The sequence below is a fragment of the Glycine soja genome, chromosome 1 (assembly GCF_004193775.1).
Source record: "Glycine soja cultivar W05 chromosome 1, ASM419377v2, whole genome shotgun sequence".
NCBI lineage: Eukaryota > Viridiplantae > Streptophyta > Magnoliopsida > Fabales > Fabaceae > Glycine > Glycine soja.
This window is the reverse complement of record NC_041002.1, coordinates 56,151,506-56,164,002: the sequence shown is the minus strand read 5'-3', so window position 1 is coordinate 56,164,002 and position 12,497 is coordinate 56,151,506. Positions and strand designations below refer to the sequence as shown.

Genomic DNA, 12,497 nt, shown 5'->3' with positions numbered 1-12,497 from the left:
AATTGAAGGTTTTCAGCACGTTATATTAAACAAAATGGTCAAATCAAATGGCATTGACTTCAATTAATCAACCTCTGTATTCCATCAAATCAATCAATGCTCATTCATTGTTATTGTCAATTCAACTACTTGAAGCGACAGTGACCCTTTCGGAAGAACGTGAAGAAAACGTAGAGACTGAACTCAAATTTTTATCAATAATGCCAACAAGTTGGCTCCAATTCATCCAAAATCCAACAGCGATGAAAAAACTAAAAGTTAATAATGTTAATTGTACACTTATGATCAACATAAAAAATAAGAACATATCATTTTTGGTTTCTTCTCTTTTAACCCCAAACCTGTGATGTCTGACTGCCTTATGATCCCCAGTGTAAGGAATGAAACCGTACAAATGCCTGCTATTGAGGCCAGAGTAATCTTTGTATCATGTCACTAGTTCTTTCGTTGGTGTGCAGATCCACTTGCAAAGTTTCCCAAACCTTTTTTGGGTTTACGATTTCATCAGGAATAACTTAAATTCTCCAATATGAACAGAAACAGGTTGCCAACTTGGTGTGCAGTCTTCACAATACGATACAATTCGATCCAGGATTTGAATCCCAATTCAACTACCATGGTTGAGACAACTTTACCTGTCTGATGTTTAAATCAATGAAACAAAGCAGTCACTTCTATCCTGACTACAATGACAACCCATCTGTGGCAATGATAGGTGTCTACGAAATGAAATTTGGCGGAGGCATGCCACTCAAACAATACTGCAGCCTATAGGACAAGAGATATCATGTAAGAAATGACTCCCCGAGCTATAAAACTTGCAATTTCTCTGCCTTCCTGAACCAGCATGTCCGTCATTTCTTCATGATACAGAAACTAAGGTGTTCCATGAAAATTTTTCAGAGGTTTAAACTTTAGATTACCTTCCATCTGAAATATGTCATACAGGCTACATCAAAGAATTATAATAATACCCAGCACCTTAAAATGAATCAATTAACCATAGCCCACAGATATAGCATCTTTATTATGTGCTCTGCCGTAATGAAATGGTTGCCTCCACATATTTGTCAAAATAGCTTAATGAGAAAGTATTACGAGAAACAATAATCACTTCCTCAGTCACTTTCTATGTCCATCTCATCACGTCCCAAAGTATTATGAGCTGTTCTATTGCCAATCATAATATTTGCCAATTCTTGAATTGCATAGGAAGTGCTTTGCCTCATCTTAGCAGCCAGTATTTCAATGTGATCTATAAACCCTAAACCCAAAAGCCGATTCCTCAGCATCTCAACAGTAGTAACATATGGTGGTATTCCTTCATCAATCATCATTTCAAAATACTTACATGCCTCCTCTAGCTTTCCCTTCTTCTTACAAAAACCATGGATCATGACAGAATATGTTGAGACAGAAGGATAAAACTTTTTGTCCACCATGTTCTCCCAAACTTCAGTTACCTTATCAAACCTTCCTATCCTAATCAGCAATTTGAGCACCATGTTATATGTATGGCGATCAGGAAGACAGATATCTTTTTCCATTCTAAACATTAACCTCAGGGCTCTATTGACCTCACAATGATCACAATGGTAAGCTTGTATTGCATTATAACTCCAAGTGTCTGGTTTTACTCCTCTAGAAATCATTTCATCCAACAACTGATAAGCTTCTTCCACATGTTCATTCTTACAAAGTTGTTTTATAATACAATTGTATGTAAACACATTAGGCAAAAGGTTGTACCTTCTCATTTTATCAAGAACCCTGAAAGCTGATTGCACATCATCTGCATCACAATATGAGTGAATAAATATTGAATAAGTAAAAGCGTCTGGCTCGACTCTTTTTGACAACATATCATGAAAAATATTTTTAGCTTCATCCACACGACCTCCTTTGCAAAGAGCCTGTAACAAATTATTATATGCAAGCAAATCCACTGGACATCCTTGTTCAAGCATTGCTTGAAACAGCTCACAGGCTTTCTCTGAATCACCAATCTCACCCCATCCACTTATCAAAATGCTGTAAGTTTTAGCAGTTAACAAGAAACGATTCTTAGCTTGATGAAAAAGTTGTTGAGCCTGCTTGACATGCTTCCTTTTGCATAAAATGAACAAAAGCTTGTCCAAATCATGAATGGTTGGCTTAACTCCAAACTCATCCATTCTATTGAAAGACCGAATTGCACCATCTGGTAAATTAGCTTGGCTATATGCCCTGAAAATGAGCCAGAAAATTTCACTGTTGATTTCATAATGATGAGACTCTCTCATTTCTGTGAGAAAATCCCAGAGTATGGCAAATTGTTTACAACTTCCCAAGATTTCCACCAAAATGTGGAAGCTCATAACACTGTGCTGAAAACCTGGAATTGATTTAGCCCAAAGAAAGAATCTGTGGGCTGAGAAGCCGAGATTCTTGCACCTCTTCAAGACCTGTTCAACCAAATTTGTGGATAATTGTGCTGAAAATGGATTGAGAGAAAGTTCTAGATCATGGTGAGGGTATCGGTGATCACTGAGTAGACGAGATATCTCATTCACAAGGTCAGGTAATAATGTCCCTGAGACTTGTGAGGTTGGGAAAGAGTGGAAGTGATGGTAGCTGGGTTTGTGTTGGACAAGAGTGCAAAAGAAAGAAGGTAAGATTTTATACTTGGAAAAGAGTGACTGAAAAGCCATTTTGAACAATGTGGTAATGAGAGAGATTAATTCCAGCACCGGGAAGGATTCAACTTCATTAAAGCACCTTCAATCGAACATTTTCCATTGCTCAAAATCTTGGCTTCTAAAGATGTGAAAGTCATGGATGTAGTGGCCATAGCGCATACAACTTGTTTTCTCCCCTGTTTAGACATCAACATGAAATACATTATATTTTTTATCAGCTATCACAGAACAAATAAATAAGTTTTTACCTATATTCAACACCTAAAACACAAATGCCAGACATGGCACTTAGCAGTATTTGTGAGGCTTTTATTATCAATAACTTGAAGAAAATAAATAAGATTCTACTAGAAGTCGTACAACATTGCAAACACAAGAATCGAGCCTCAATATTAGGAGCTGTCAAATGGGTCAGCCACACAGCCCAGGACCATGTGGGCTAGGGGTAGGGGCCAAAAAACCCATAGGGCCAAGTAGCCCATGTGCCAGCCCATTATAAGAGACACAAATTCATTCACAAAACAACAAGCGAGAAAGAGAGAGGATCCAGTCTAAAATATTTTCTTACTAGCATAGATTGAACTGCTGAAAATTAATGTAAATCAAATTCTCGTAAATTAAATGGTTTTCAGCAAACTAGTAGCTCTACTCAGTGTTTATCAGTGCATTAAGAGGAAAAATAGGCTTCTTGATGCACACCAATTATAATGTGCATTTATCCAGTTCAATAGCATTTGACTTTTGATACGAAAACTTACAGAGAGTAAATCTTGCTCAAAGTGCCATCTTGCTATTAATCAATACTTATAGGAGCTAAAGTAGCGTCATCCTCACCTGTAAGCAGAAATTAACTATATATAAGCAATCATTTAATCAGGCATTGACAGAATGATAAATTAATACATCTGTACAAAGCTGAACCCCCAATGATAAGCTTTGTAGTGCTGTTTTTCCTGCTAGCTACCTATTAGCATCTTTCAAATATATAAAATAAAATGACTAGTCCTTAATGTAATATTTGTAATACATAAACAAAAAATCTCTACAGCCCTATCCTGAAAATTTAAATCCAATTATGATGTGACAGACAAATATTAAAAATAAAACTCACAGTGATTCAGTCTTCAATCCTCAAATCCTTTTGCTTTGATGAAAGGCGAGAATCAAGTTCTGAGGTTAGGTTAAAGCAAAAGAGTGTGGGAAAAAATGGGGCGGGTCGTAATCCTCTGAATCGCAGATTAAAGCGTTCAGAATAAGAAATTGCTTTGCTTGTGAGAGAGTGGCCACGCACGCCACCACGAGACGAGAGGGTTTAGCGAGAAATGCTTAATCCTCCGATCGAAAGAAGTTCCGACTCAATTAAAATTTATTTTAGTTTCCAAATCTACCCTTCTTTTGTTTTTTCAGCTTTGCACGCGCTACTTGAAGAAGCCGTCGTTTAGGCTATATATATAACAAGAATTAAAACTTAGGCAGAAGTTAACTGTATATAGTGTTAAATGAATTAAAACAGTGGTTAAGGGCCAGCTTAGTCCTTATGCCGGGCTGCTGGCCCCAAATTCAAGTAGGTATAGGATTAAGATTAACTATGCTCAATTTTTTTGAAGATATGTGTTGACACATTTTTTTTATGATTGTTAACAAGAATAAGTGTCTTTAAAAAAAGTAAAATTAACTTTTAAAAATAAAAATTTAATTTTTTTTTGTTTTTTTCTTTCCTATCACTTTTCTTCTAATTTAAATTTTAAACTTTTATTTCCTTCTATCCTCCTTTTCCTTTCCATTAAACTAAGGAGTAGGAAATGAGAAAGCTCTTTTTTTTATTGCTACGGTACAACAACAACAACAACAACAACAACAACGCCTTATCCCACTAGGTGGGGTCGGCTACATGGATCAACTTTCGCCATAATGTTCTATCAAGTACCATACTTCTATCCAAATCATTAAGTTCGAGATCCTTTTTGATAACCTCTCTTATAGTCTTTTTGGGTCTTCCTCTGCCTCGAATTGTTTGTCTTCTCTCCATCTGGTCTACTCTCCGCACTACAGAGTCTACCGGTCTTCTCTCTACATGCCCAAACCACCTAAGTCTATGTTCCACCATCTTCTCTACAATAGGCGCTACTCCAACCCTCTCTCTAATAGCTTCGTTTCTAATTTTATCCTGTCGAGTCTTACCACACATCCACCGCAACATCCTCATCTCCGCTACACCTACTTTATTCTCATGTTGGCTCTTGACCGCCCAACATTCTGTTCCGTACAAAATCGCCGATCTTACCGCAGTCCGATAAAACTTTCCCTTTAGCTTGATCGGTACCTTTGCATCACATAACACCCCCGATGCTTTTCTCCATTTCATCCATCCTGCTTGAATGCGATGATTCACATCCCCTTCAATTTCCCCATCATCCTGTATTACAGACCCAAGATATTTAAACCGTGTGACTTGAGGGATAATATGGTCTCCTATTTTCACCTCTGAGTTAGAAACCCTCCTTCTTTTGTTGAACTTACATTCCATATACTCCGATTTGCTTCTGCTTAGGCGAAAGTCATGTGTTTCTAGAGCTCGTCTCCAAGTTTCCAACCTCTCATTCAACTCCTCCCTCGACTCTCCAAGGAGGACTATGTCATCTGCAAAAAGCATGCATCTCGGCGCTATCTCTTGGATTTGTTCCGTGAGGACATCCAAAATTAAGGTAAAAAGGTAGGGGCTAAGGGTTGACCCTTGATGCAAACCAATTGTGATGGGAAAATCGTCTGACTCTCCACCCTGTGTCCTAACACTAGTCGATACCCTATCATACATATCTTGGATAGCTCGAATATATGCAACCCTAACCCCTTTCTTCTCTAGAGCTTTCCACAAAATCTCTCTAGGCACTCTATCATACGCTTTCTCCAAGTCAATAAAAATCAAGTGCAAGTCTTGTTGGGCCATGCGATATTGCTCCATCACCCGCCGTAATAAATAAATCGCTTCCATGGTCGACCTTCCCGGCATGAAACCAAATTGATTCTCAGTAACTTGAGTCTCCTTTCTTAATCTTCGTTCGATCACTCTTTCCCATAATTTCATGGTATGACTCATGAGCTTGATTCCCCTATAATTTGCACAATTTTGTATATCCCCCTTGTTCTTATAGATTGGCACTAACATGCTTCTCCTCCATTCCTCTGGCATGCGTTTTGACCTCATAATTTCGTTAAAGAGTTCGGTGAGCCACTCAAGACCTCTATCTCCAAGAGTTTTCCACACTTCAATAGGTATGTTGTCTGGCCCCACCGCCTTACCGTTACTCATTCTTTTCAACGCTTCCTTTACTTCCTGTTTCTGAATCCGACGATAGTACTTATAGTTTCGGTCCTCTTCTCTTGTGTCTAGACTGCTAGAGTCATATCCATATCCATCATTAAATAAGTTGTGGAAATACGCCTTCCACCTTTCCTTGATATCTTTTTCATGCACTAAGACTTTGCCTTCTTCATCCTTAACACACTTTACTTGATCCAAATCTCTAGTCTTCCTCTCTCTACCCTTAGCAAGCCTATATATAGATCTTTCTCCGTCCCTGGTTCCTAGAGCTTGGTATAGTCCGTCAAAAGCTAGGGCTCTTGCCTCATTCACCGCCTTTTTGGTTTCATTTTTAGCTATCTTATACTTATCCCAAGTTTTAGAATTTCTACACCTAGACCACTCCTTGAAACACTCCTTTTTTACTCTAACTTTGCTCTGAACATTTTCATTCCACCACCACGATTCTTTACCCCTAGGTCCAAAACCTCTAGATTCACTCAACGTCTCTTTAGCCACTTTAATAATCTCTTGGGACATCTTGTTCCACATATCATTTGCACTTCCTTGTGATTGTCCACACCATCCCTCCCATATCTTTTGTTGGAAGATTCCTTGTTTCTCACCCTTCAAGTGCCACCATTTGATCCTTGGTGCTACCATAGGACTTCTTCTCTTTGCCCTATCTCTAATTCTTACATCCATAACCAAAACTCTATGTTGGGTAGTCAAGCTCTCTCCCGGGATAACTTTACAGTTCAAGCAATACTTCCTATCAGACTTCCTGATAAGGAAGAAATCTATCTGAGAACATGTCCCTCCACTTTTGTAAGTGATAAGATGTTCCTCTCTTTTCTTAAACCATGTATTGGCTATAGAAAGATCCAAAGCCTCTGAAAACTCCAAGATGGATTTACCCTCCCCATTCATCTCCCCTAGGCCAAAACCCCCATGCACCCCCTCAAAACCTCTAGTCACGCTACCTACATGTCCATTGAGATCCCCTCCTAGGAAAACTTTCTCTCCTTGGGGTATATCCTGAAGTACCCCTTCTAGATCCTCCCAAAATTTTACCTTAAAGTGTTCTGCTAACCCAACCTGAGGTGCGTACCCACTAATAACATTAAAGGTGTCTTGTCCCACTACCAATTTTAAGGCTATGATACGATCTCCTACTCTTCTTACATCCACGACATCCTTCTTCCACTCCTTGTCCACAATAATCCCTACCCCATTTCTTGATCTGATTTTTCCCGTATACCACAGCTTAAATCCCGAGTTGTCTAATTCTTTCGCTTTTTCACCTGTCCACTTAGTTTCTTGTAGGCACATAAAATTGATCTTCCTCCTCACCATAACATCCACTATTTCCATAGATTTTCCAGTAAGTGTGTCTATATTCCATGTACCAAAGCGAATCCTCCTGTCATGAACTAGCTTCTTTACCCACACCCGTTCACGAAAATGTGGGAACCCTTGCTTACTTTTCACTACATCCGGGCGGCGATGCAATGACCCTTACTCTTTTGACACTGTACTCGAGCCATACAGCGCGTTGCTTCCGGGCAACGACCTAGCATTCACATTATTACGTAATTGATCCATGTCATAGAGATTCGACAAAGTTTAACGTTGGCTGTCGAAAGCCTAACACAACCCTCTCCTTTTATCCGGGCTTGAGACCGGCTAAGAATAGCAAAGCTAACCTAGACAGGATTTTTTTATTGCTACGGTGCCAAAAGGAATTGATTCCCAATGCAAGTTTTCAGTATTCTATTGATTTTAATGGTTGCTCATGGGTTTAATTTTATGTTTCACTATTGGATCTCTTTTCATTGATAATAATTTGATTTTTTTTTTGTTTTTTTTTTCTAAAAACATTTAAAAAGAAAATAAATAATCAACCATGCTTGATTTCATGATGAAAATTTTTATTATGAGAGTATTCTTCTCTTTTACTCTTCCCCCCTCCTCTTTTCTGTGTGATCGATTGTCAGGCAATTTAACGTAGATGTTGACATGTAATTGTTTCCTTGTCCTATTCTATTAGATTTCAAATAAGAACGAATTTTAATTGTCTGGAATAGTTTGAAACTGACTAATGAAGAAAAAAAGTATTGAAAGATGGAATGGTGTACCTGAACTGAAAATGAATAGGAAGTTGCGGTGTATAACTAATAACTTGCTTTTGTTAGTTTCTACTCATATCTTTCATTGCAAGCTATATCATTTGGTGGTGAGATATGTCTTTCCCCCCTCCCCCACTCATTTTGTAGTGTTAAATGTGTTATCCACGTAACAATATGTGGGATGCAAATAGAGTAAGATTGAACAAAAAAATACACCGGTTGTGGGAGAAGAAGGTCTAATGATATTGAAAATGTGTATTTATTGAAAGAGGGAATGGTATTCGAACTAAATGGATTCGGTAGTTGGTATAACTTTTTGTCTCGTTAGGCATATCTACTCGTATTTATCATTGTAAGCTGTATATCATTTGGTGGTATGTGCTTTTATCTCCACTCATTTTTCAGTATTGATTGTGTCATCCACGTAACAGTATATTGAATGCAAATAGAGTGAGATTGGAAACAAAACGTACCTTGATGGAATGGGGAAAAGGTTTGAATTGAAAGTGTATATATTTATTATCATATTGTGTTATTCAATCGTAAAAGGTGATCAATATATAAAAGGGGAGGCAAATTATTTTGTCAGTCTTGATATCATTTGTATTTTGCTGTACAGATGATATACACAAAAGTGAAGAATATTTACACTCAAATAGTGCACAAATATCCAAAGTAGAAAAGGAAACACACACGTACCCATTTGCATAAGAGAGAAGGCAACTTGTGTCAGTTGGCCACCCAGGGAGAAAAGTAAATCATGCGTCTTCGAATCTTTCTTACGGAGTCATAGGCAAAGACATCTTAGTGCCGACGCTTTTCGACTACGTAATTATATTTTCTCACTCTCACAAAGTTGAAAATGATAAATGTATTCTCATCCAGAGTCCAAATGCAAGACATATATACCAACTCTTGTTTTTTCAACTTACTACCCATTTTCAGTCCAAATAAACGGCGGCATAACCCAAATGATCGATAGTCAATTTGTCCTCATTTTTTTCGATTATTTAAAATCAAATATCGCTAGCAAACAAGGTTACATGCAATCTAAGATAAAATTTATAATAATAAAGATCATGAAAGAAAAAAAAATCTAAAACAAATGCCTGTTATTGATAATTAGGCTAAAAAGCCACCAAACACGTATTATTATTTTAATATAAACGTACACAAACAAACTCTAAACGAGTTTTTTTTTTTGGTGGTTGTTGTTGTTACAAACCCCAAGCAAGTTTGAAAAGTGGTACACAATAATGAAATAATATATGAGGCATCTCAGATGGCCACACTATGCAAAACAACAGTTTCAATGGTAAGTCCAGGTCCAAAACCGAACAACACACCCCATTCAAGTCCTTCACCTGTGGTTTTATGTCCATTTTCAGCAGATTTCCTCCTCATCTCATCCAAGATGAAAAGAACACAAGCACTTGACATGTTCCCATATTCACTAAGCACATCTCTAGTGGCCTTCATCTTCTCAGGTTTGAGACCCAACTTTTGCTCAACTTGGTCCAAAATCGCAGGCCCACCAGGGTGTGCAATCCAAAAGATGGAGTTGTAATCAGAGATGTTCAATGGGTTGAAAGCCTCAAAAAGTGCCTTATCAATGTTCTTTGAGACAATCCCGGGAACATCCTTGAGGAGGTGAAATGTGAGTCCAACTTCACGAAGGTGTCCATCAATAGCACCTTCACTGTCTGGAGCAATTGTTTGTGCAGTCCAAACAAGCTCATACAAAGGCTTCTCAACTTGTGGAATTGGGTCAGAACCAACAATGACTGCAGCAGCTCCATCTCCAAACAATGCTTGGCCCACAAGACTATCAAGGTGAGTGTCACTTGGCCCACGGAATGTGACTGCAGTGATCTCAGAGCAGACAACAAGCACACGTGCACCCTTGTTGTTCTCAGCCAAATCCTTGGCCAAACGAAGAACCGTGCCACCTGCAAAGCAACCTTGTTGGTACATCATGTACCTCTTCACATAAGGGCGAAGGCCCAATTGTTTGGTGAGTTGGTAATCAGCACCAGGCATGTCCACACCGCTAGTGGTGCAGAAGATCAAGTGGGTAATCTTTGACTTTGGCTGGCCCCACTCCTTTATGGCCTTTACTGCAGCCTCTTTCCCTAGCTTTGGTACCTCTACCACCACCATGTCTTGCCTAGCATCCAAAGAAGGTGCCATGTAAGCACACATGTTTGGATTCTCTTTCAAGATCTCTTCGTTTAGGTACATATATCTCGTCTTGATCATAGACTTGTCACCTGAAAATTAGTCATAAAGAAATAATAATGTCAACGATCTATATTGTATAATCAAGACAACAAACACCATAACGAATTATCACCTCTTTTTTTTTGAAAGGGAGAGTTAAAAGACTAATAATCTCTAACTATACATAATGACTAGCTACTATTGAAATGCAAAAACCTATCAATTTAATTTTTAACTATTTAGACTAAGTAACTTATAAAAACCTTGATGCCATTTTAATATTTGCACCCAATTAGATTTATTTATTTATTTATTTCAAGAATGATTCGCAGATCGACGTGATAGATAATATAATGTAACGAGAAGACAGAATTAAGATGTGCCAAATTAACAAGTGTTATTTGTATAAATTAAAACGGATGTAGAAAAACAATTTTGTAGAAGTGAGAAATATGGAAAAATTAAGATGAGAGTATGGCAGTACATACACATGCGCTGAAATTTCTCTTTGAGCTCGGTCATGTGGTCACTGTTGGTGATTCTGAAGTAGTAATCAGGATAGGTGCTCTGATCAACACGGTTTGGTGGGTTTGCAGTTCCAATGGCAAGGATGGTTGCTGGGCCTTCTGCCCTTTGTGCCTGCCTGATCTCAGCTACGCTAACCATCTTTCCTGATTTCAGATACCAATGCGATTTGATTGAACTCAAAACAAGTCACAGCTAGCAGTAGTAGAGAGAATTAAGCTGTGGTTTGAAGTTGCTTAGGGAGATAGCATCTTATATATATGTAGGGAGAGAGTGGATGGGAGGGTAGGTGAGTATCACGTGCATGCACCATACACACGAACATATTTTCCACCGTTTACTATGACTGCTTGTTAGTATGTGACCTATGAGTTTGGTGGCATATGCCCGCATGTTTTTTCAACACCGCCTCTACCCCTATTTATTATTTTATTTTCAGGCAATAATTGGGGATATTTTATGCATCTCTATCTACCCCATGCATCAACTTGGGTATCCATCCAAAAAACCAAACATGTGGTTGACTTCTGACCAATTGGAATTTGCAAGTGTAACTGAATTATATGTCTACTATATGTTTTATTGGATGGAATTATTATTTTTTATATTCGATGGAATATTAGCTTCAGTACTTTAATCTTTTTTTTTAAAAAAAAATTACATCATACATGTACTAATTATATTGGTAACTTATTCAATCACAGATGATTAAGTGTGATAAATTTATTGATTGTTAAAATAACACAGTAAAAAACTTTACCTTAATAATAATGTATGCTCATTGAACTCCTTTATTTTTCGACGGTGTACTTTTATCTTTCTGTCATTTAGGTCATTAATTATTTTTATAGTATTTAGGCCATTAATTATTATGCTTACAATAATTTATGATTACTTTTATTGAGATCGTTGTCGTCCGCTCGTGTTAACGCTACTTTTATTAATGTAATATTCACGAGTCATATAGGGATGTTTGAATTTTATTAATTTGGGGAAAAAAATAAAGAAATTTTAATTATAAACTAATCCTAAATATAGGTTAAACTGATATAAACACACTTTTTTTTATGTTATTTTCTAACGTACGTTTAATTTGAGTCAAACCGTGGTAGCGTGGCAAGATATGACACCACTTGGGTTGGTAGGTAGCCTGTTAAACAATATCAACGGCCACGATTAAATGTAATATAAAATCTACAGCTAGAGTTGCGCCACATCACCGGGTATTACTGTACCTCATTTTTTTTTTCTACTTTGATGGCCCGTGTGTCAAGCGAGACTTGACTGGATTCAAAACCAATAAAAAAATGTCACCACTGAATATCATCAAAAAATTAGATTCCAAAGTGAGTAGTTGATTCTTGAACGGTCAAGGGATTGGAGCTACCTACCCATTTCATACACCAAATAAGCATTTTTATTTTTTAATTTACTTGGTACTATATATATATATAAAAGAAAACTTAGTAGTATAAGAATAGAATAATAATATTTTTTTGACGAGGGAGAAAAAATAATAATATTTAAGTCTTCATCAAATGGTTGGTATACTTGCTCGGTTGGATAGTCATATACAAAGGATTTGATCCCATTGTAATTTTAGAATATGATACTACTCCCTTCCCTGAATATGATAGAATTATT

The 12,497-nt window shown here is 37.4% G+C and overlaps 2 protein-coding genes across 2 annotated transcripts; both read right to left on the bottom strand.

The window, feature by feature from the left end:
- Positions 1-171: 171 nt before the first annotated feature.
- LOC114425822 (pentatricopeptide repeat-containing protein At1g52640, mitochondrial-like) lies at positions 172-4,108 on the bottom strand. Its single transcript, XM_028392788.1, has 3 exons — positions 3,790-4,108; positions 3,437-3,512; positions 172-2,854 (listed from the first exon to the last, which is right to left on the bottom strand). The coding sequence occupies exon 3, from the start codon at positions 2,688-2,690 to the stop codon at positions 1,119-1,121; it is 1,572 nt and encodes a 523-aa protein (XP_028248589.1). The 5' UTR covers positions 2,691-2,854; positions 3,437-3,512; positions 3,790-4,108; the 3' UTR covers positions 172-1,118.
- Positions 4,109-9,200: 5,092 nt separating this feature from the next.
- LOC114425794 (chalcone synthase 7) lies at positions 9,201-11,162 on the bottom strand. The gene is made up of 2 exons (XM_028392758.1): positions 10,817-11,162; positions 9,201-10,378 (listed from the first exon to the last, which is right to left on the bottom strand). The coding sequence occupies exons 1-2, from the start codon at positions 10,992-10,994 to the stop codon at positions 9,387-9,389; spliced, it is 1,170 nt and encodes a 389-aa protein (XP_028248559.1). The 5' UTR covers positions 10,995-11,162; the 3' UTR covers positions 9,201-9,386.
- Between the last annotated feature and the right edge of the window lie 1,335 nt (positions 11,163-12,497).

What these genes read in the sequence shown, in the direction of transcription:
- LOC114425822 (XM_028392788.1), bottom strand. Translation starts at nt 2,690, where the DNA reads ATGGCTTTTCAGTCACTCTTTTCCAAGTATAAAATCTTACCTTCTTTC.
- LOC114425794 (XM_028392758.1), bottom strand. Translation starts at nt 10,994, where the DNA reads ATGGTTAGCGTAGCTGAGATCAGGCAGGCACAAAGGGCAGAAGGCCCA. An exon ending in AGAGAAATTTCAGCGCATGT is followed by an intron (nt 10,379 to 10,816) that starts GTATGTACTGCC and finishes ACTAATTTTCAG; the next exon opens with GTGACAAGTCTATGATCAAG.